This window comes from Talpa europaea, assembly GCF_964194135.1.
Source record: "Talpa europaea genome assembly, chromosome: 4".
NCBI lineage: Eukaryota > Metazoa > Chordata > Mammalia > Eulipotyphla > Talpidae > Talpa > Talpa europaea.
In genome coordinates this window covers 39,543,872-39,563,939 of record NC_140070.1, presented here as the reverse complement: position 1 = coordinate 39,563,939, position 20,068 = coordinate 39,543,872, and the positions used below count along the sequence as shown (strand labels likewise).

Sequence of the window (20,068 nt, the reverse complement as noted above, 5' to 3'; positions counted from 1 at the left end):
ACAACTAGAATTAACAGGATAGATTACATAATGTTAATGGCTTGAAAAACAACATGTCTTAAGTGTTATTTAACATTTTAAATACATTTAGTATTATTAAATATATTTAGTAATATTAAATTAAATTATTGAAATTGAATTTAACTTTTAATTTATTGCTGTTATTAAAAGATCAGTAATAATTGTTTGAGGAAGGAACTTAATTCTGATACTTTACTGGTGTGCCATAATGCCCCATAATACAGAATTTTAGAGGACTGAGTAGTCCTTTGAAGAGTTAATATGAATGAAGCCTCATATTTGAATTATGAATCACTTTCAACATTCCTTACATAGATGTTCCTATTTCCTCATATAAAATAAATTTAAAATAATCTTTTACCATGAAAAGGTAAAAATTCATATGTAGTAGGAAAATAACCCAAAAGTGTGTTGCATATAAATCAAAATGAAACACTTTAGGGTTTGTAATATTTTTTTAAAACAACTGAAAAACTGATGCTTGGACATAGGTAGAATTCTTTCCAAAGTCATTTGTAGAAATCAGAAAAATGTTTGCCTCTTATGGAGACCGTTTACTGGGAAGGACAAAATAGCTTTCTGAAATGATAGAAGTGTTTTCTTGATAAGGGTGTGGATTTTATAGGTTATAAAAAATAAACTAATAAATGAAAAGTAACAAAATTACTAAGATAATTTTATGTATTTCTATAATATTTCTAACAGGCATCGCCTTGGTGAGATACAGAATGAAAACTTTCGATTGTACAAATTAAAGATGATGATGAAGATGGAAAAATATCTTCATTCTAGAAAGTGTAGACGACGGTATGTATTATTTATTTTGTGTCAACTAGTGATAGAGATTTGAGGATGGTGATCTTTTAAGAAAAGAGTTTTGCTAAATAGAAGTATTTAGAAACAATGTTTTGCTGGTACTACACATGTGTTGAATTTTTGAGATAACTTTCTTTGTGTGTTAGTAAAATAAAAGAAAATAATGAGGTCTCAGGTGAGTCAATTGATGGTTTCATCTTTAAGCAGTGAATTTAACATGCACATTTTTGTTCTTTTATTTAATTTAAAAATTTCTCTTGGGTAGAATCATCTTGTCTCATTTTGAAGATAAACAACTACGAAAGGCCTCTTTGGGTATATTGGGAACTGAAAAATGCTGTGATAATTGCAGGTCCAGGTAAAGATTTCTTTTTATAGATGGACATTCTGAAAATCTGTTTCTTTCCTTTTCACTTAAATTTTTAATTTAGTTTTTATGTATTACATTTTAAAATTAATAATGGATTTATTTATTTAAATAGATGACAAAGCAAATAATACAGTATTTTGTTTTATAAATAGAAAAACCAATAAAATAATAAATCTAAATCTAAACATTTCAATAGTTACACCAATGTAAATGATTAAAAAAAAACCTTGAAGGCATAAATTGTCAGAATTGTTTTAAAAATATGATCCAAGTGTATGCTGTCCACAAGAAATCCACTATAGGCATAATTACATAGGTAGGTTAAAAATAAAAGGGTAAAAACTACCTTGAAAATATTAATCAATAAAAAACTGGACTTGTTATTTTTTTTTAAAGATTTATTTATTTATTATTTATTTATTTATTTATTATTTATACAAGCACTGGGTACAGTCAGAAGCGAGGGAGGGTGAGAGAATTCACCAGAGCCAGAGCGGGGAACAGAGCAGGCAGAAGGACCGAGTACACTGCTGAGGGGAGCAGCGGGCGGCAGGAGAGGTCTGCGCGCCATGTGGGACCCTCCTCTGGTGGCCGGGGAGCAGCCAGGGATGGAACCGGCGCCGCAGAGGCCGCGGGCAGCTTCGCAACCCAGCGCTCAACCCCTGCGCCACAGGGGAGGCCCTGGACTTGTTATTTTAATCTCAGACAATGGGGACATTAGAGAAAAAATATTACCAGCTATAAAGGATATTATATGGTGGTAAAAGGATCCACTTACAAATGTGTAAGTAAGGGTTTTGTAGAGAGATACACAGACATATGTATATGCACATATGTATACACACAGTCGATATAGGGAATGGACTAATTTTTAGGAATTGGTTCATGTAGTTGTGGGGGCTAGCAAGTCTGAAATCTGTAGGACAAGCTGGCAGGAAAGTCGAACAGGATTTCTGTTATAACCCTGGGTCACAATTCCTTATTCTCTAGTAAACCTCAGACTGTGCTCTTTTAGGCCTTCATCTGACTAGATGCAACTCACCAATATTAAGGGTGATCTTCTTTATTTAAAGTCAATTGATCATAAATGTTAATCCCATCTACAAAATATCTTTAGAGTAATTATCTACATAAGTGTTTGGTCAAACAACTGGGGACCACAGCCTAGACAAATTGGCACACAAAATCAACTATCATATCCAAGAGCACATAATCCTAAATGTGTATATATTTAATAAAGGAACTGACTTGAAAGGAGAAATAAAAAAATGTACAAATACAGTTGGTGACTTTAATTACTTCTGTTAGTAGTTAATAGATTAAGTAGAAAATCAGTCAAAATATGGAAATGAACAGTATTATCAACTGGCCAGATCTAGTTGACTTTTATAGAACACTGTGCGACAGCATCATGCAGGTTTCTGTCAGTTCCATCTTCAGCTAGTTGCAGATAGAACTTTAATAGCATAAACCATATTCTAAGTCATAAAACAAACCTTAACAGATTGAGAAGAATTTTATTCATATAGAAGATATTTTCTAACTCCTATGGAATTAAACTATAAATCAACAACATGAAGATAACAGAAAGCTCTCCAAACACATAGAAATTAAATAACATACTACTAAATAATCCTGAGTCAAAGAGGAAGTTTCAAGGTAAATCAGAAAAGGTTTGGAACTGACTGAAAATGAAAAAATGAAAATGTTAAATGAATAGGATGCTGCTAAAAATACTGAAAGAGAAATTTAAAGCATTAAAACTTATAACAGAAAAAAGATTTCAAGACATGTTAGGTTTCCACAATAAGAAACAAGTAAATTAGGACCTCCCCGGTGGCGCAGTGATTGAGTGCTGGGCTGCAAAGCTGCCCGCAGCCTCTGCAGCACCGGTTCCATCCCCGGCTGCCAGCGAGGGTCCCACATGGTGCGCAGACCTCTCCAGCCGCCGGCTTTTCCTCTCAGCAGTGTACCTCATCAGTCTGCCTGTTCTGCTCCCCGCTCTGGCTCTGGTGAATTCTCTTACCCTCCTGCGCTTCTGACTGTACCCAGTGCTTGTATAAATAAATAAATAAATCTTTAAAAAAGAAAAAAGAAAAAAGTAAATTAGAGCAAAGTAAACTAAAAAGAAGCAGAAGGAAAGCAATAATAAAGATAGGAACATGAATCAATGAAATAGAAGATAAAAAAAACAAATGATTTCAATAACAAGTTCTACCAAATATTTAAAAGAAGTAACACCATTCTATAATATGATTCCACTTACATAATATTTCTTCAGATATAGGAATATACTGTAGTGATGAAAAAAGATTTGCCTCTGTAGGAGGGGGCAACAAGGGTACAGATTAATGGCACAGGGAGTTTTTTTTTTTTTTTCCATTTCTTAGTATTTTATTTTAAATTAATTTCCTTACATCATTGCTAATTTTTGGCAGTATTTGATTTCTCCCCTCAGGTATAGTCTCCACAGTTCTTCTACTACCACAGCACCTATAATCCATCATCACAGTCCTTTGTGCTTTTACCACTAAATGTATTTGGTGGTGATGGATATGTTATGTGTCCTGATTGTGGTTAAATGAAGCTATGCATATGGTTTTGTGTGTGTTAAAATATGTAGAACTTCATACACACACATAGTCAATTTAATTATATTAATTGAAATAAAATAAAAACATTGTACCATATTGTGTTAGCTGTATTCCTTGATGTGGTTGCTATATTAACAAAAGAAATATTTTTAGGAATGGAATGTTCTCTATGCAGTGGTAAATTGATTGTTCACCAGGGAGGCAGAATTGTCCTATATGCACCTTAAAATAAAAACATCTTACAAATGTATAAAACAAAAACTGACAGAATTGGAAAAAGTCACAAAATCACCATAAAAATGGGAGAGTTTGATATAATTTTTAGTAATAAGTAAGTTAAGCTACCAATTAGTTATAGAAAATATATAGGGCCTCCCAGGTGGCGCAGCGGTTGAGCGCTGGGTTGCGAAGCTGCCCGCGGCCTCTGCGGCGCCGGTTCGATCCCCGGCTGCTCCCCGGCTACCAGAGGAGGGTCCCACATGGCGCGCAGACCTCCCCTGCCGCCCGCTGCTCCCCTCAGCAGTGTACTTCGGTCGTTCTGCCTGCTCTGCTCCCCGCTCTGGCTCTGGTGAATTCTCTCACCCTCCCGCGCTTCTGACTGTACCCAGTGCATGTATAAACAAAACAAACAAACAAATAAATAAATAAAACATGCCTCTATTTAAAAAAAAAAAATTAAAAAAAAAACAGTTTAAAAAAAAATATATAAATTCCATTTTTATATTTGCTCTAGAAGTTTTTTAGTCTTGTCTCGTCTAATCTAGTCTAGTCATTCTTCAGTAAGCAATAGAAAATTTGTTCAGTATAGTAACAAACCTGATTTATCTGACTCATAGTATACAGAACCCTGTACCAGGCAATTAGTGCACTGTGTCTCAAATATTTTTGCTTCATGACACACATAGCAAATGATAATGCTTGCAAAACATACTAGGGTAATTGAGTTCAGTTTCTGTCCAGAATCCTAAGGTCTAAAGTGACTAACCTTTTAGCACATCTATAATCCATTTGCAACACACTGGCTGGGAAACATTGAGTTAGAGACTACACTTCTCAAACATACACAGGTAGGATTTTTATAAAAATTGTCTGTATATTAGAGCAGGAGTTGGCAAACTGGAGCCTCTGAACCTATCTACTTGCCCTTTGTTTTTTTGAAAATAGAGTTTTCTTGGAATACAAACATGTCCATTTGTTTATGTTCTATCTGTGGCTATTTTTGCAGAGATTAAATTGGATTGTCCTTGGTCCACAAAACCTAAATGATTTGCTCTCTGGCCCTTTATAAAAAGTATTCTGTAGGTCTCCCTGGTGGCACAAAGGGCTAAGCACAGCACTATGAAGCTATCTGCAGCTTCTGCAGCACGAGTTCGATCCTGGGCCATCCAGGGAGATACCCACATGGCACAGCAGACCTCTCCTGACACACCCGCTGCGCTGCCTCCCTCAGCAGTGTATTTTAGCCAGTCTGCCTTTTCTGTTCCCCACTCTGTCTCTAGTGAATCCTCCCACCCCCTGCATCTCTGGCCTGTACCCCAGTTCTTGTATGCATATATAAAAAAAATCTTTAAAAAAAAAAAAAGTATTCTGCTCCTGTACTGTTTTGCATCTCAAAAGTTTTCAGTGAATTGGTATCATATGCACTACATCTTCTTACCAGAATGCAATTAAGTTAGAAGTATATAAGAGGATAGACCAAAAAAAAAAATTTCATTTCTTTGGAAATTAAAAATAACACTTTTTTTTAATTTTATATATTTTTTACATCATTTTTCATTTTTGCACAATGTATGCATTTTCATCATGGTTATAGTCCCCATACAATCCAATCCCCCTGTTTTCATCCTATTCCCTCCTCCCCCCTCCTGTATTGTATCTCTGGTTTATAGTTGCTTGTTGATTTTAATTTTTACTTTATTATAATTAGTCTTTTTCCTGGTCCCTTATTTAGGTTTTCTAAATTCCTTCTATGAGCGAGACCATCCGGTATTTTTCTTTTTCTTTCTGGCTTATTTCGCTGAGCATGACCCCTCCCAGCTCCATCCATGTTGCTGCAAATTGCATGAGTTTATCTTTTTTGACTGCTGAGTAAATTTCCATTGTGTATATGTACCGCATCTTCTTGATCCAGTCATCTGTTTTTGGGCATTTGAGTTGTTTCCATAGCTTAGCTATTGTAAATAGTGCTCCTATAAACAGAGGGATGCAGGTACCCTTTTGAATTAATGTTTCTGTGTCCTTTGGGTAAATACCCAGGAGTGGGATTGCTAGATCACATGGCAGCTCCATCTTTGGCAGGTTGAGGAATCTCCACACAGCTTTCCATAGTTTGGACCAGTTTGCACTCCCACCAGCAGTGCAGGAGAGTTCCTTTTACTCCACATCCTTGCCAACATTTGTCGTTGCTAGTTTTGATCCAGTAATCCCACTCCTGGGTATTTACCCGAAGGACACAGAAACATTAATTCAAAAGGGTCCTTGCATCCCTGTATTTATAGGATTCTCACTGGTATAAGATGGTATCTCATTGTAGTTTTGATTTGCATGCCTCTGATTACAAGTGATGTTGAACAAAAAATAACACTTTAAAATAACTCATTAATCAAATAAAAAATCAAACTGGAAATTAAAACATTTTTAAAACTTAGTCATAATTACAGTAATGTACATTAAAACTTGTAGGGTGATGGTGGTACTTTGAGGGAATTTGATAATTTTATAAAAGAAAATTAATGAGCTAAGTATCCTACAGAAGTTAGCAAAGGAGAATAAACCTAAACACAGCACCCCCCCCCCCAAAAAAAAAAAACAACCTAAGCAATTTATTGCATAGGAGATTTGTTTTTTTTAAGTAAAATATGATTTTTACAACAACCTTTTTCTTCCACTAAAAGCTAATAAAAGATCACTTTGAACTGTAATTTACTTCCGCTTGTTTAAACTTTTTCCTTTCTATGAGCCAAGGCACCTCTTGGACCATAAATTCTAGGGCAGTAGTATTGAGACCTATCAGCATAACATATCTGCGATGTATTATAGTTTATATTTCATATTTTAGATGCTTCACAGTTATTGGCTGTAATGAACTTTATTTGTAGCTTCTAAAACAGTTGGAACATTTGAGGTATTTTGTTACTTAACTAATTGTTACACTAAGTTTTTCTTTCTAAGGTTGCATGTCTTGGCTAAACTTTCTTAACACATTGTTATTTTTATTTAGATTGGATCATTGCATTTTAGTTGATGATTCAGAAGATATACTACAGGACTTCGGTCCACAAGCTTTCCAGCTATTATCTGCTGTGAACATCTTAGGAGAAAAGTTTGGAATTGGGCTTCCAATTTTATTTCTCCTAGGATCTGTGAGTATATCTGAATCACCTTCATAATTCTTTTATTCTTACAGCTTTTATTTGGAGGTTTCCTCTACTACAGATGTAATAATGACTTTAAGTGAGTTACTAGAAATCCAGAGAGGCAGATTTAGTTCTGGTTAAGCAGTATTTTCATTAGTTTTGATAAAATGTGTGTGTGTTACATGAACTGTTATTTTCATTAGTTTTGATAAAATGTGTGTGTGTTACATGAACTGCTATTTTCATGTTCCAAGCTGATCAGCTCTGCATCCCAATCTAGAAGCACTGAATTAGTTTGTTACATTGCTGCTGAGTAATCCCTGGTCTTTCTTAGGACAATTAAGAAAAGTTAACTTTCATTTTGTCAAGGGACTGGTAGGACAAATTTGTTTTTTGGTGCCCTGCAAAGTGGTGAATTCTTTGAGCAAGTGATTAATTTCAGTGATTATTTATAAACATCTTAATTCAGAAACAACATTTGCACTATTTTTCCTTCCTTCTATTCTGTTTCTTATAAGAAGTATTAAATTTCTGAGAAAGTTTTTTCCTTTGCTTTATTAATGAATAGTCAATTTAACTGCATTTTTTTAAGTGACTAATGTGTCTGCTTTATGCAAATAAAAATATGACTAAGTCATGACTTTAAAGTCAGAGAGCTTTTTCTGTAGTGATTTTTTCCTGAATGTGATTTTATTCCTGATTTACAAGTCTAAAAAGCACAGCTGATCATTATATGTTGATATTAGTTGTATACATAAAGACTGGAGGATAGACTTCTGGGCACATATGTGCATATACTAAAAATATACTTAAAAGTAGTAATTAAAATTCCTACTTTATGTGTACAATTTTTAAAATAATTAAGGTAAGCATTTGTTAAATACTTGAATATTTCATGCATATATTTATTTCTTGAGTATTGTTTAGAAAGGGAGATAATAGTTTTGAAATTTTTTTGAAGTATTTTTTATGAATTTTTTTGAAATATTTGGATGAAATACACTGAAAGCTTGTTAACTTTTTAGGTATTGATGTTTCTAGAATTGAAGAGTTCAATTTTTTTTTAACAAAACAAGATTTATTACAAATATAATAAGAAATGTTGCCCAAACACTTGGTTTTAGCTGTTATGACTGCTACTATATTTTTTATAAAAAAATTAAATTGCAAAGGGTAGATTAAGTATAATTCAGATATATGAAAATTTCTATCTGTGATCTTCAAAACCTGTGTATGTCAGTTGAATATATAATTTATAAAAATATTCTTGTTTTAATTTGGTATTATCCAGCAGTATCCAATATCAACAAATAAGTTTAAGTGGGCTCCTAGACAAACTTGAACTGGTCACAAGAGGGATCAGATTTCACTTATTATTTGAAAACCATGTCAGATCGCTTATACTGACAGTCTCTTCAGGGAGTCCTCAAATTAAGAAGTTTATTTGTGAAATTTTATACTACCCTTGCTAGGTAAATGTGTAAAACTTTTTAAAAAGTATCACTTAACAAAAATTTGTAGACATTAACTGCAGTGAATATGATGCAAGTTTCCTCCCTCCCCCTTTTACGGTGATCTTGGTATCTACTGGGATATTGCTTTAAAAATTATAGTTGTAATTCTTTTGGGAATGTAGTAAATCATCCACCTTGACTAATTTAGGAAAAATTAAAATCTTTGTGAATAAGACGATAAGTATTTTAAACAGAGAGCTCTTCAAATTTATTTAAAGAGATAATATTTGTATATATGTAACATTTTCAGCAGACATGATTCTCTTTTCTTGTGCAGGATTTTTTTATTAGCATAAATAATTACACAGCCAATCCAGGTGATTGTGACTGCAGTTCACAATTTTGTTTTTAAAGTTACAAGTTTAGTTAGACATTAAACAGGAATGTTGCCTGAGGAACTTTGTTTTAGCTGTTCACATAAAAATGTTTTAAGACACTATATGAACAGGTGATATTCTGCAATAAATTAGAAACAGAACAGTCATTAATTTGCATAGTCCGGAGACTAACTGAAACTTCTTTCCTGATCACTAAAGTTCTAAACCTTATCACAACTGTATAATTAGATAAGTGATAAAAGATGGTTTGACAATAGGCAGCCACTAGGAAACTATTGGTAATTTTAATCACTACTTACTATTTTGAAATTAATCTAACAGGGTTGTCCATTTAATTTTCTGAACAAGCTGTTTCATTTGATTGAAATAAATTCTAGAGCTAATTGTTACTTTATCATTTGGTTTTATTTTGCACATAGAATAACTGCTCTAGAAATGATTTCCTTAAACCCTGAGGTGCCAGCTTGGTCTTTCTTGGTCTGTAGGAAGTGGCATGGGAAAGAGGCAAAAGAAAAAAAAAAATAAAGTGTAAACAGAAGCTATGGGTTTATTTTGTATTTTAAGAACATAGGGCTTTAAAATGTCTCAGGTTAAAGTTTATGAGTATTTTTTTACTGTTTATTAAACATTTGTTTTTGTGTTAGAGACGACTCATTTTGTGGGAAATCCAAAGCTGAATTAGATTAGACTTCACATGTAGAATGGAAGCGTTCAAGTTAAAGTTAACTTGGGAAGAAAGCATTAGGAGACCTGTGAGAGATATAAAGTATTATTTCAGTTCTGAAGAGAGTGCTCTTAATACTGGGAAATTAGACAAGTCTTTGTGAAAATATCACTGGAACTTTCTATTTTGTGGGCAGTATTGTACATTTGGCATTCAGGGATACAGGGGGGAAGAAGGGTGGAGGAGAATGAGCCATCCCAACAGAAAGAATTACCACATAAAGCAATTGTGATTTTTAAAGTAGGTGATTCCAGAAAGGACAAGTTTGTTTTACTTTAACAGATAGTGGTGCAAAGATTTAGCTGTTATCAGAAAGTGATGCTTTGGGTCATGTAGTCTGGCCAGTCAGCTCTCTATTCTGACACTTACCCTTTGAGTATTAGGTATCCACAACCTTTGATAGGTCAGTTTGGTATCCCTTACTTTTTCAACTTGATTTTTAAAGGCAAAGAATGAGGGGATAATTTCTCTTTTTGAGACTCTTACAGCAAAAAGACTATTTAACACTACCACTTTTTTTAACAAATAATACTGAGTCCCAGAAAATTAATTGAGCAAGTAGCTTTCCTGACCTCTAGTCTAGTGCCTTTACCATTTATTATGCTTTTCATATGCAGTTTTAAATCTGCATTTTTAGGCTGAGTCATCTAGAGATACTAGAATGAAGATTTGTGATTGGTAAAGGTACGTGTGTGTAAAATTGTGCCTTCCTTAATTAAAATCAGTGCCCATATCCTCTATAGCAGCTTTCTCATCCTAGACAGCTTTGCTCCATTGGCAGGATGAATTAACTAGACCTAGGAAATAAACTAGTTAACGAGAACACTTAAGTAGTTAATGGGGTATGCCTCACTTTGAGTGAGAAATCATTAGATATTTGTTGTTGAAAATTCTTACTGTATTTTTTTTAATGTTACGTGGTTAACTGGATTTTTAGGTGAAAAGGGAATATGATTTCTTCAAAACGTGGATGTTCTGTATCAAGGAACCAGAGTTATTTCATTCATTGCATGCTGACTGCCATGGAAACAAGACAGTATAAATTTATTCATATAGTACACAGTATTCACAATGATTATTGATTTTGGGGGAAGGGACAGTTATTCCCTCCTGATTAGAAAAAAAATCTCATTATTTCATAATGGTAAATATGTTCATTTACTTCAGGTTTTTTTTTCTATTTATGAAATGAAAGCCTAGTGGAATAGTTTTTAATGTCCAGATTTGTAATAAGTACTAGCTACACAATGTAATACATTTGGTGTTATTAATTTGCAAGCAGTAGAATCTCCTCTTATCAAGGTATGCCCCTGTATATGTAGAATCCATTTTTAGTGTTCCAGTGAAAATTGACTGGATAGCAAGTCATTTTGCTTTTACATTAAGAAATTCAGGTTGATTTAAAGAATCAACTGTTAATTAATAAAAGAGAGTTAATATTTTCGAGGCAGACTCTCGCCTGGTTACTCAAACTTCACAAGATCCCCAAGAGATAGGAACTATTTTTGTACTTAGATGGCAACTGAGGAAATAGAAATACAGATAAATTAAGAAACTTTTCCAAAATCAAGAATCTAATAAGTAGCAGTGCTGTGACTTGAATCCAGGTAGTCTAGTCACACTCACTAAATCTCTCTCTCTCTATATATATGTAGTTCATATTTTGGTGTCTTGTGTATATGTGTGTGCATGTACAGTACTAAAGATTAGAGTTTCTAGTCTGGAGGCTTGTGTTTTAGTCCTAACTTTAGAACTAGGCTACCAATTAATGTTTTTGAATCTTTGATTATTTGATAGCAATAGGAATAAAAAAAAAAGTCTGAATAGTCAAATGCTCCATTGTTTGCTCTAGCTGTGAAATTCGATGATGTTTGATTTTAAACATTCTCTTCAAATCAACCCAAAACCAATAGGGATTATTCACAAGGGAAAAGGTGACATGTTATTTTCTGGTTTTGTAAGTCTTTTTCTAGTAAAATTTTTGTAACTAAATTATCATGATACTAAAGCTCTCATTACTATAAAAATAAAATAATTTTATTATCTTTACAATTTTGTTTTTATTTTAAGGTTTAATAGGACATACATTACAGATTCTGCTAACTACGGGGACCCTATGTTTTATACCTAGTAGCTGGACTGAGAATTTATCCTACTTTAATATAATTTCAGCCTAAATTCCTTTGTGTAAGGAATCAGCCTCACATAGGCTATTTCACTTGTATTCATATCCTTAACACTCCAAAAGTAACAAACTTGTAACCATACATTCTTGTAAGTTGAATAAAACCAATACCATTTTCAATAGAAAGCATCACAGTGCCTGGGTTATGTTTGCTGGGACTTACCCATTTTTTTTAAAATTTTGATCCCTGGATTTTTATATGCATTGATAAACTTTCATAAAATATAGATAAAATGTAAAAATGTTGAATTAGAGGCTGTGCCTGTTTCTAAAATTTCAGATTTTATTTTATATAGAAAATTACAGGGGCTCCCTGGTGGCGCAAGGGGTTAAAGCACTGCACTATGAAGTAATCCACAGCCTCTGCAGCACTGAGTTCCATCCCGGGCTGCCCAGGAAGCAACCCATATGGCACAGTAGGACCTCTCCTGACTCACCGGCTGCTCCCCTCAGCAGTGTACTTTGGTCAGTCTGCCTGTTCTGTTTCTGACTCTGTCTCTGGTGAATCCTCTCACCCCTGCATCTTTGGCCTGTACACCAGCTCTTGTATGCATAAATAAATAAATCTTTAAAAAAAAAAAAGAAAAAGAAACTTACAGAGTATAGTCACTTTAACATACTGAAGAAATGAATGTTTCTGAAATAATGAATATAACCTAAAATAGAACATTTGCATTGTAAACCTCATAATCACTCTAAATAGGAAGGCATTTATTTCTGGATTTTAAATGGCTTTCTGGTATTGTTTATAAGATTATATTGCAAAATAGTCTCCCATGTGAGTTACTGCCTCTTTGATCAAGAAGCTATTTAAGAATTTGGGAAGCTGCCACAATAGCACCTGGCCTCAAACTGCACTGAATAGGAACTATTGCAATCAGGAAGGTTCGACTGTTTTCTCTGGTAACCATCTTGCACCTGATATAAACTCTATCAACAAAATGGATGCTACTTGATAATTTGAAAGCCAGTAGTTGTTTTCTTGTAAAATGCAAACATCTCTACAGCTTCCCTACTTGTTAAAATAGTGGAGAAATACACCTTTTTCTTCGCTGCCTGCTTTTAGATGTCATGTGAAAATATATCTGATTTGTGGACCTTAAATCACATGGAAATTAAATCACACCTGCTTTTTCCTGGTATTTCTGTGTGAGCATCTAAATCAGAAGTGACCCAGTAAACTTTGCAGTGCATCATGAGTAAAAGCAACCATACAGATGGTGACTGAGTTGTTGACCTGCACTCATTGATTTCTAGCTCTTCAGTCACACTGCATTTTAAAATCCATACTTCTTCTTTTGACCTGTAGATTTTGTTTTTCTTTCTTTTTTTTTTTTTTTAAGATTTATTTATTTATACAAGAATTGGAGTACAGGCCAGATGCACGGGAGGGTGAGAGGATTCACCAGAGACAGAGTGGGGAACAGATCAGACAGATGAAATACACTGTTGAGGGGAGCAGCGGGCAAGACAGGAGAGGTCTGCCGTGCCATGTGGGACACTTGCCGGCCTGCTGGGATCCAACCAGCGCTGTAGAGGCTGCGGAACAGCTTCATAGTGCTACGCTCAACCACCTGTGCCACCAGGGGAGGCCCTTGACCTGTAGATTTTGGTCACTACTTTTAAACAATAATATAAATATGTTACTAAAAGGTCAAAATATCTGTGGTTAAATAGTCCAAATATATTCAACCTATACATTGGGAGGTGCACATGAACTACATGAACTTTTATTTAAAACACAAAATATTGATTTATATATTTATGTATGATAGGTTTAAAATTTTGTAGGTTTTTAAAACTGGAACTTAATATTAAGTCTAAAGAATCAATAGATGGTTTATGTTTTACTTAAGCTGATCAGTTAAACCTTAGCATTTAAAATTTTATCTTTTTAAATAAAGTTTTATTGATTTTTCCGTGCCTTTACAATGCTATGTAAGTTTCAGGAGTAGTATAGCCTCAGGAATATACCCCAATATGTGTATATACCTTAGTGCACCTCCCACCAAAGTTTAGTGCATTCACACTGTCAAATTGACTCCCTCTGCCCATTCCTCCCATTTCCCTTAGCCCTCCTAGTAACTGCTACATTCTTCTGAGTCCCAGAGTTATTTTTGTTGTGTTTTGTTAGTTTGTTTTGTTTAAATAATCATTTTTACATGTTGATTTTATTTCCAATTTGAGAATTCCCAGCGTCTTCAAAATAAATATCGCTGTCACAATTTGTTTGGCTCTGGCAAGGATCATACAAAGAGTTGGTGGACAGCTCTTTCCCATCAACTGCTGACTGAGGGTTTCTTGGTAGAAGTTTCTGGATACAACAAATTTTCAAGGATTTACAAAATTACAAAAAAGGTAAACAATGTATAAGTCTACCTGTTTGGTTTCATTTTTCTTACTATACTTTAAGAGCTTTTTCTTGTGTTAATAGGGTAGAAATTGGCTTGATAAAGCCAAATCACAATCTCCTCAGGAACTTCTCCTTCAGGCTAATGAAGAATTATGTCCAAGGAAGTTTCTTCCATCAAGGTTCATTTTTTTTTTTTTTAAACTTCTGGGTTTTTTGTTGTTTAAGTGACTCAAATTGTAACAGTTTATAGGTATCAGGTAAAATGAGTAAAGATACTGTTTTTGAGTACCTCTGTTAGTCAGTTTGGGGACAAAGAGAGAAAGGTAAATCATAGAATACTTTCTTGGTTGATAGAAAGTAAGTGAGTATAGTGTTTGAAAAGCTGTTTTTCTATTGATTAAAAAAGCAGCATTGAGATGAATGTTGAAGAAACCATATACCACAATTTCTTCTGTGCAATATGGAAAGGAATGTTCTTATTGCCTACCACTAATACCTTTCTGTATGCGTTGCTGATCATTTATCATTTACTTCAGACAAACCTTCCAGAGATTTCTCTAAAAAATAAAAAAATCAAGAGTTCTAAAAGAATAGATTAATCTCATCTGCCTTTCTTAGAGTCGATATGTGATAATTTGTGAATTAGATACTTGCATTTTGACATTTGTGATAACTTAATTTTATTAATTTTCAGTTCTAAAACTGTATCCCCAGGAATTCAACAGCATTCCTCTATTCAAGTATCAGTTAAATTAACTGCAGAGGATAAGGTATGTTTTCATTAAAGAGTATCAATAGTTTGTATTTATTTCATTCTTTATTGATACAATTACTCTTAAAGTTTTATATTTTCATTTCTTTCCAGTTAAAGAGGTGAATGCTGTATACAACCAAACACAAAATTTGGAAAGAAAGCTGATATGATCATAATAAAATATGTAATAATTGATTTATGAGGTTAATAGTATAGTTAGGAATATTTGAAGTAACTTATTTTAATTCTTTTAAACATATATTTGTAAATATTTGGCTTAGATTTTTTATACTGTGATCCTTATAGTTGATAGTTGATTCTTAAATATTCTCATTGAAGTTCTATATGCATACACACACACATTTTTCTTGCATTGGTTTTGGATCTTTAATAATTTTTACAGATTAAATACTTATATGCTGTCATCAGCTAAAGGGTAATGGACAAGTTAAATTTTCTAGTGAACTTTTTTTGCTTTATGGAAGTATGCAGAGTGTTTAATTGAATCATTTTTGTGACTTTGATTTTCACTGTGTCTCAAAGCATTTTTCCTATTATGTATTCTCTATAGATTAGAGAGAAAAGGACATTGGTTGCATTGCTAATAGCCTTTATAGCCTAGAAGTTGATAATACAAGATTTATTTTCTGGTGATGTATTTGGTGACTTGGTTAGTCAGATAAAAATTGTCATTGTGAGATTTTGTGTCTTACTTTCTTCATATTTGAAAAATTTTAAAAACATCTAACTTTTTGAAATGGATCTTTGTATGTTTAAAAACAGCCAGACTTGGAGAAGATGTATTCTTACAAAACACGTGATAAAATTTCTTCTGGCAGTCCTAAAAAAAGGTACAGAATTCACTCAAAATTTCCATTTTCTATACTTACTTTATCATGTTTTTTCTTTCCTCCCTGAAAAGAAAAGTTTGTGAGATGGTGGGCTATTTCATTGACAGAATGAGGTAAAGTTAAAACCTGAGCCTTCAGTATTATTAAAATAGTTCTATAAAATAATGGTTTTAATCATTACTTTATTAGCTAACACTTTTGGGTGTTATTTGTTTGCTAGGTTCTATGCTAAATGCTAAGCATTTTATATGTAATATCTCATTTAATTCTTACAACCATCTATGAGTTACCGTTATTAACATCCATCTTAACTCATCTGAAGGATAAAGAACTTAACTTGTTTAAGAGCATATATCTAACAGCAGAGCTGGTTTTCAAATCTTATTTGTATAACCCTAGCATCTACACACTTCATTTGTATTGAATATATATTCTCACTTCATTTGCAAAAATAAGACTAGGGGAACATAAAATGGTACAGCTTGTAAAGAATAAAGGTATTGAATGCATCTTTTGTAATTAAGCTTAATTGACTTGCAAGTGACTTAATAAAGGCATGATGAATGTACAGAATTACAGAAGATCTGAAGATGGAGAATTTGAAAAACTTAGTGTCTATACACAAATTAAATAGACCATGTTTACGTCAAATCCAGTGAAAGTAAATTAATGTGCTATGAAACTGTTACTCACTTTCTTATGGTTTCCTCACTTAAATAATACTATGAATATAACAAAAATGTTTACCATAGTATCAGTCTCCTACACCAGTCTCTTTTTTGCTTGGCTCTGTGATATGTGATTACTGTTTTTTATGTAAACTCAAGCCTTAAGGAGTATGTAAAGCAATATATCCATTCAGTATTTTAAAACATTTCTTCATTTAAACATAATTTTATTGTTAAACTTTTATTTATGACTTTTACAGACTCTGAAATTTGAATTTCATAGAATTTTCATAAGCCACGAAATATTTTTAATTTTTTAACCATTTAAAAATGCAAAACAACATTCTTAGCTTACAAACTCTACCAGAACAGATGGACTTGACCCAGGCCACCCTGGAGTGCTGACCCTTGACTGATGATTCTCACTTTGGATGAATGGGTTGGACTGCAGGAGATTCTATTATAGAGACACAAATATGGAAGCTATTGCAGAAAACATTTGAGAATAATGGTAGTTAGGCAAGGGAAGTGGCAGTGGGCTTGGAGAGAAATAGATTTCTAATAGATTCTATATTTAGGAGATGGAATTTTTAAGACTTGGTGATTGAAAAAATAAGTGGGTTAAGAAAATGTACTTGAAAATGTTTAGGATTCTGTCTTTGATTGGTGGATATGAGTGATGTCATTCCCTTCACTGGACAAACTATGAGGAAGAAAGGTTTGAAGGGTTATAAGGTTAAAATTGGGAGTAGACGTAGTGAGTTTGAGATATCTGTGGATTTGACCAGAAGTTAATTTTCATATCGGGTTAGAAATGAGAGAGATACTTCATATCAATAGGTGTTATTATAAAAATGACTTGCATTTTCATTAAAATAATACACATACATTGTTTGAAAAGTCAGTTGTTGCTAAAAGCTTTGAACAAAACATGTTACTTCACTTCCTTCCCAAACTCACTGTGTGCTGTTCTATAGTAGCAGTTACCCTCAAATTTTCCAACTGGTGTCTCTGGTATTTGCCTACATATCTCTAAGTGACATTCTTAAATTACTGTTTTTTTACTTAATAATTTTAGAAATTTTCTGCTTGTGTCCTGTCATGGTAGATTGAAGTTTATTTCCCATATCCCTGTCTCTTCCTTCCTTCCTTCAATCTTTGCTCTCTAACATAAATATGTCAAGTTTTCTTTGTGTTAGCAGGTAATGGAATATAAAAACAAATTATAATATACTTTAATATCATGCTCCTAAGCCAAATTGTGATTTATGGCCACTACTACTTTAACTTCCCTTGATGTTAATAATTGTCCATTTGTATTTTTGATATTCTTTTTAGTGTCTCTAGAGAAATTTTTCTTTTGTCTGATCTTTTTAATTTTTTCTTTGCTTGGTTTTTAGTCTTTTTGTTGCTAACTTTGCTTTTCTCCCATTTTCAAGTTCTTTTTATTCATTAGGAAAGTTGACTTTATATTTCCTCTGATATAGTGAAATTTAAATTTTCATTAGCAAATTTTTAATTTTAAGAACTATTATTCTCTTTTTGTTTCTTTACTAATATACAACAATCCTTTCTTGTTTCATGGATATAGTATCTCTGCTTATCTCTTTTAATAATATTTAAACTTTCCATCTGTATATTTATAATAGCATTCACAGGCAAAAGCATTTTTTATTAAATGTTTTCCAAATATATTTCTATTTCAGAGGCAGTATAGATAATATTGCCAGTATAGATAATATTTTCTCTGTGAAAAAATTTAAAATATTATTTTGCATATATTACATTGCTATAAAGATTTCCATAAATACTAAAATAAGTGAATATAATTATATAATTTAAAGTAAATTCATAACTGTCTTGAGATAGTACTAATTCTTTGAACTGGAGTGATCTTCAGGTTCAACTCTTATTTGTTTTAGTGATAGGACTTGATAATTGTGAAAGTGAAGTCTTACATTATGCTATAGATTTTGAATTCTTGTAGCAGAGAAATTTATAAATACTTCTTAAATATCAGACTTGTTATCCCCCTGTAGAAAAGCAGATACTTATTTTTATTTGGCATTTTTTACATATGCTAGTTTATAAAATTTCATTTCTCTAACTTTTCCTATTTGTAATTAACTTATCAAGAAGAAATGCCTCTTGTAGAAAGTAGGTCTTTAATTTACAACCTAGCACCTTTTGTACAGTGTTGCTTGATAATTGGGTATTTTTAATTACTTTTTTGAGGCATCAAAAGCAAAATTGCTTCTCTTGGCTTGTTTTTGTTTGATTTTTGAAGAAAATTGTGAATAATTTGGTTAATCCCATCCTAATGCACCTCATGAACCAAGAATTAATAATATCACATCAAGAATTATAGCTTATATCCATCTTGGTTAAAAAAAAATGTAATCTGCAGTACAGATAAAAGTGTGTTTTCTTTCAAAGCATTTGGTTAAGGAGGATGATGGGACAAATGCTGTTTTTAACTATGCCAATTTTGTGATGAATTCAAATTGTAGTTTTAAGTTTATCATTATGATGAATGTATTTGATACAAATGTTTAAAATCTAAGCTGTCAAAAAATTGCCTTACTGATATTGTAAGGAATAAATGTTATTATTGACTTGGAAAGATAGTCTCATGGTGAGGGTGGGGGATGGAATAAAAGTGAACTAGGAGAAAGAAAAATTTTTATTATTTATTTTCTTTCCAATGTTTTAGTATCATGGTGCAATCATCAGGAAAATATTATAAGTTTTCAGAAACTGTTATCTCTGCTCATGAACAGGAGACTCAGGTAAGTCTTTCAGTATGAGAGAATAATTACAATTGTATGCATGCTTAGAATTCTGTTGCCACTATTTTATAAATTGTTCTTTAGCTGAGAGTCTGAGCTAGAATTATTTTCATTCTAAGGATATCTAAAACTCTAAAAATAACAGACTGCATTTTTCTAAGTGTATTTAAAAAAATTGTCTGTTTTTTTGTTCAGACTGTGTTGTATGGCAAATTGGTAGAAGCTAGGCAAAAACATGCCAATAAAATGGATGTTCCTCCAGCTATTCTGGCAACAAATAAGATATTGGTGGACATGGCAAAAATGAGGTAAACACTTCTTACTTGTTTTCTTCTAATACAACAGATTTGCAAAATAGATTAAATGATGATATAACTGTGGCTTCAGCAGTCACATTTGTGAGATGCTTGCAAATCTTCCATGCTGCTTCCACTGATTTTTCTGTGGAACTTTAGTCCCTCTAATTTATATGAATGAAAACCACCCATTTTCAGCAATCAAATCCTGTATATTTGAAAATCTAACTCATTATTCACCAACCCTCCACACATGCATGTTATATAGGTACCAAAACTCTTCTTTCTGAATTCTGTGTTTTTATTCCCAATTATATATGTTTAAAACCATCATTATTTTCACCTCTCTAACATATATTCCCATTTCCCCCTTTTTAAAGTAGTTTTTAGAAAAACTGTTTTCATTTAAACCTTCCTTGAGTGTCTGCCTGTGCCTTCC

At 32.8% G+C, this 20,068-nt stretch overlaps 1 protein-coding gene across 1 annotated transcript in view; it reads left to right on the top strand.

Annotated features, from left to right (window-relative positions):
- Positions 1-20,068, top strand: part of WRN (WRN RecQ like helicase) — a gene marked incomplete at both ends in the record, with an annotated part of 92,839 nt that overhangs the window by 41,670 nt on the left and 31,101 nt on the right. Inside the window, 9 exons of the mRNA XM_084232599.1 lie at positions 727-828; positions 1,103-1,195; positions 7,022-7,163; positions 14,106-14,276; positions 14,353-14,450; positions 14,966-15,041; positions 15,809-15,876; positions 19,258-19,333; positions 19,529-19,641. Of these exons, the coding sequence (XP_084088725.1) occupies positions 727-828; positions 1,103-1,195; positions 7,022-7,163; positions 14,106-14,276; positions 14,353-14,450; positions 14,966-15,041; positions 15,809-15,876; positions 19,258-19,333; positions 19,529-19,641 (939 nt within the window). The remainder of the gene's footprint in view (positions 1-726; positions 829-1,102; positions 1,196-7,021; positions 7,164-14,105; positions 14,277-14,352; positions 14,451-14,965; positions 15,042-15,808; positions 15,877-19,257; positions 19,334-19,528; positions 19,642-20,068) is intronic.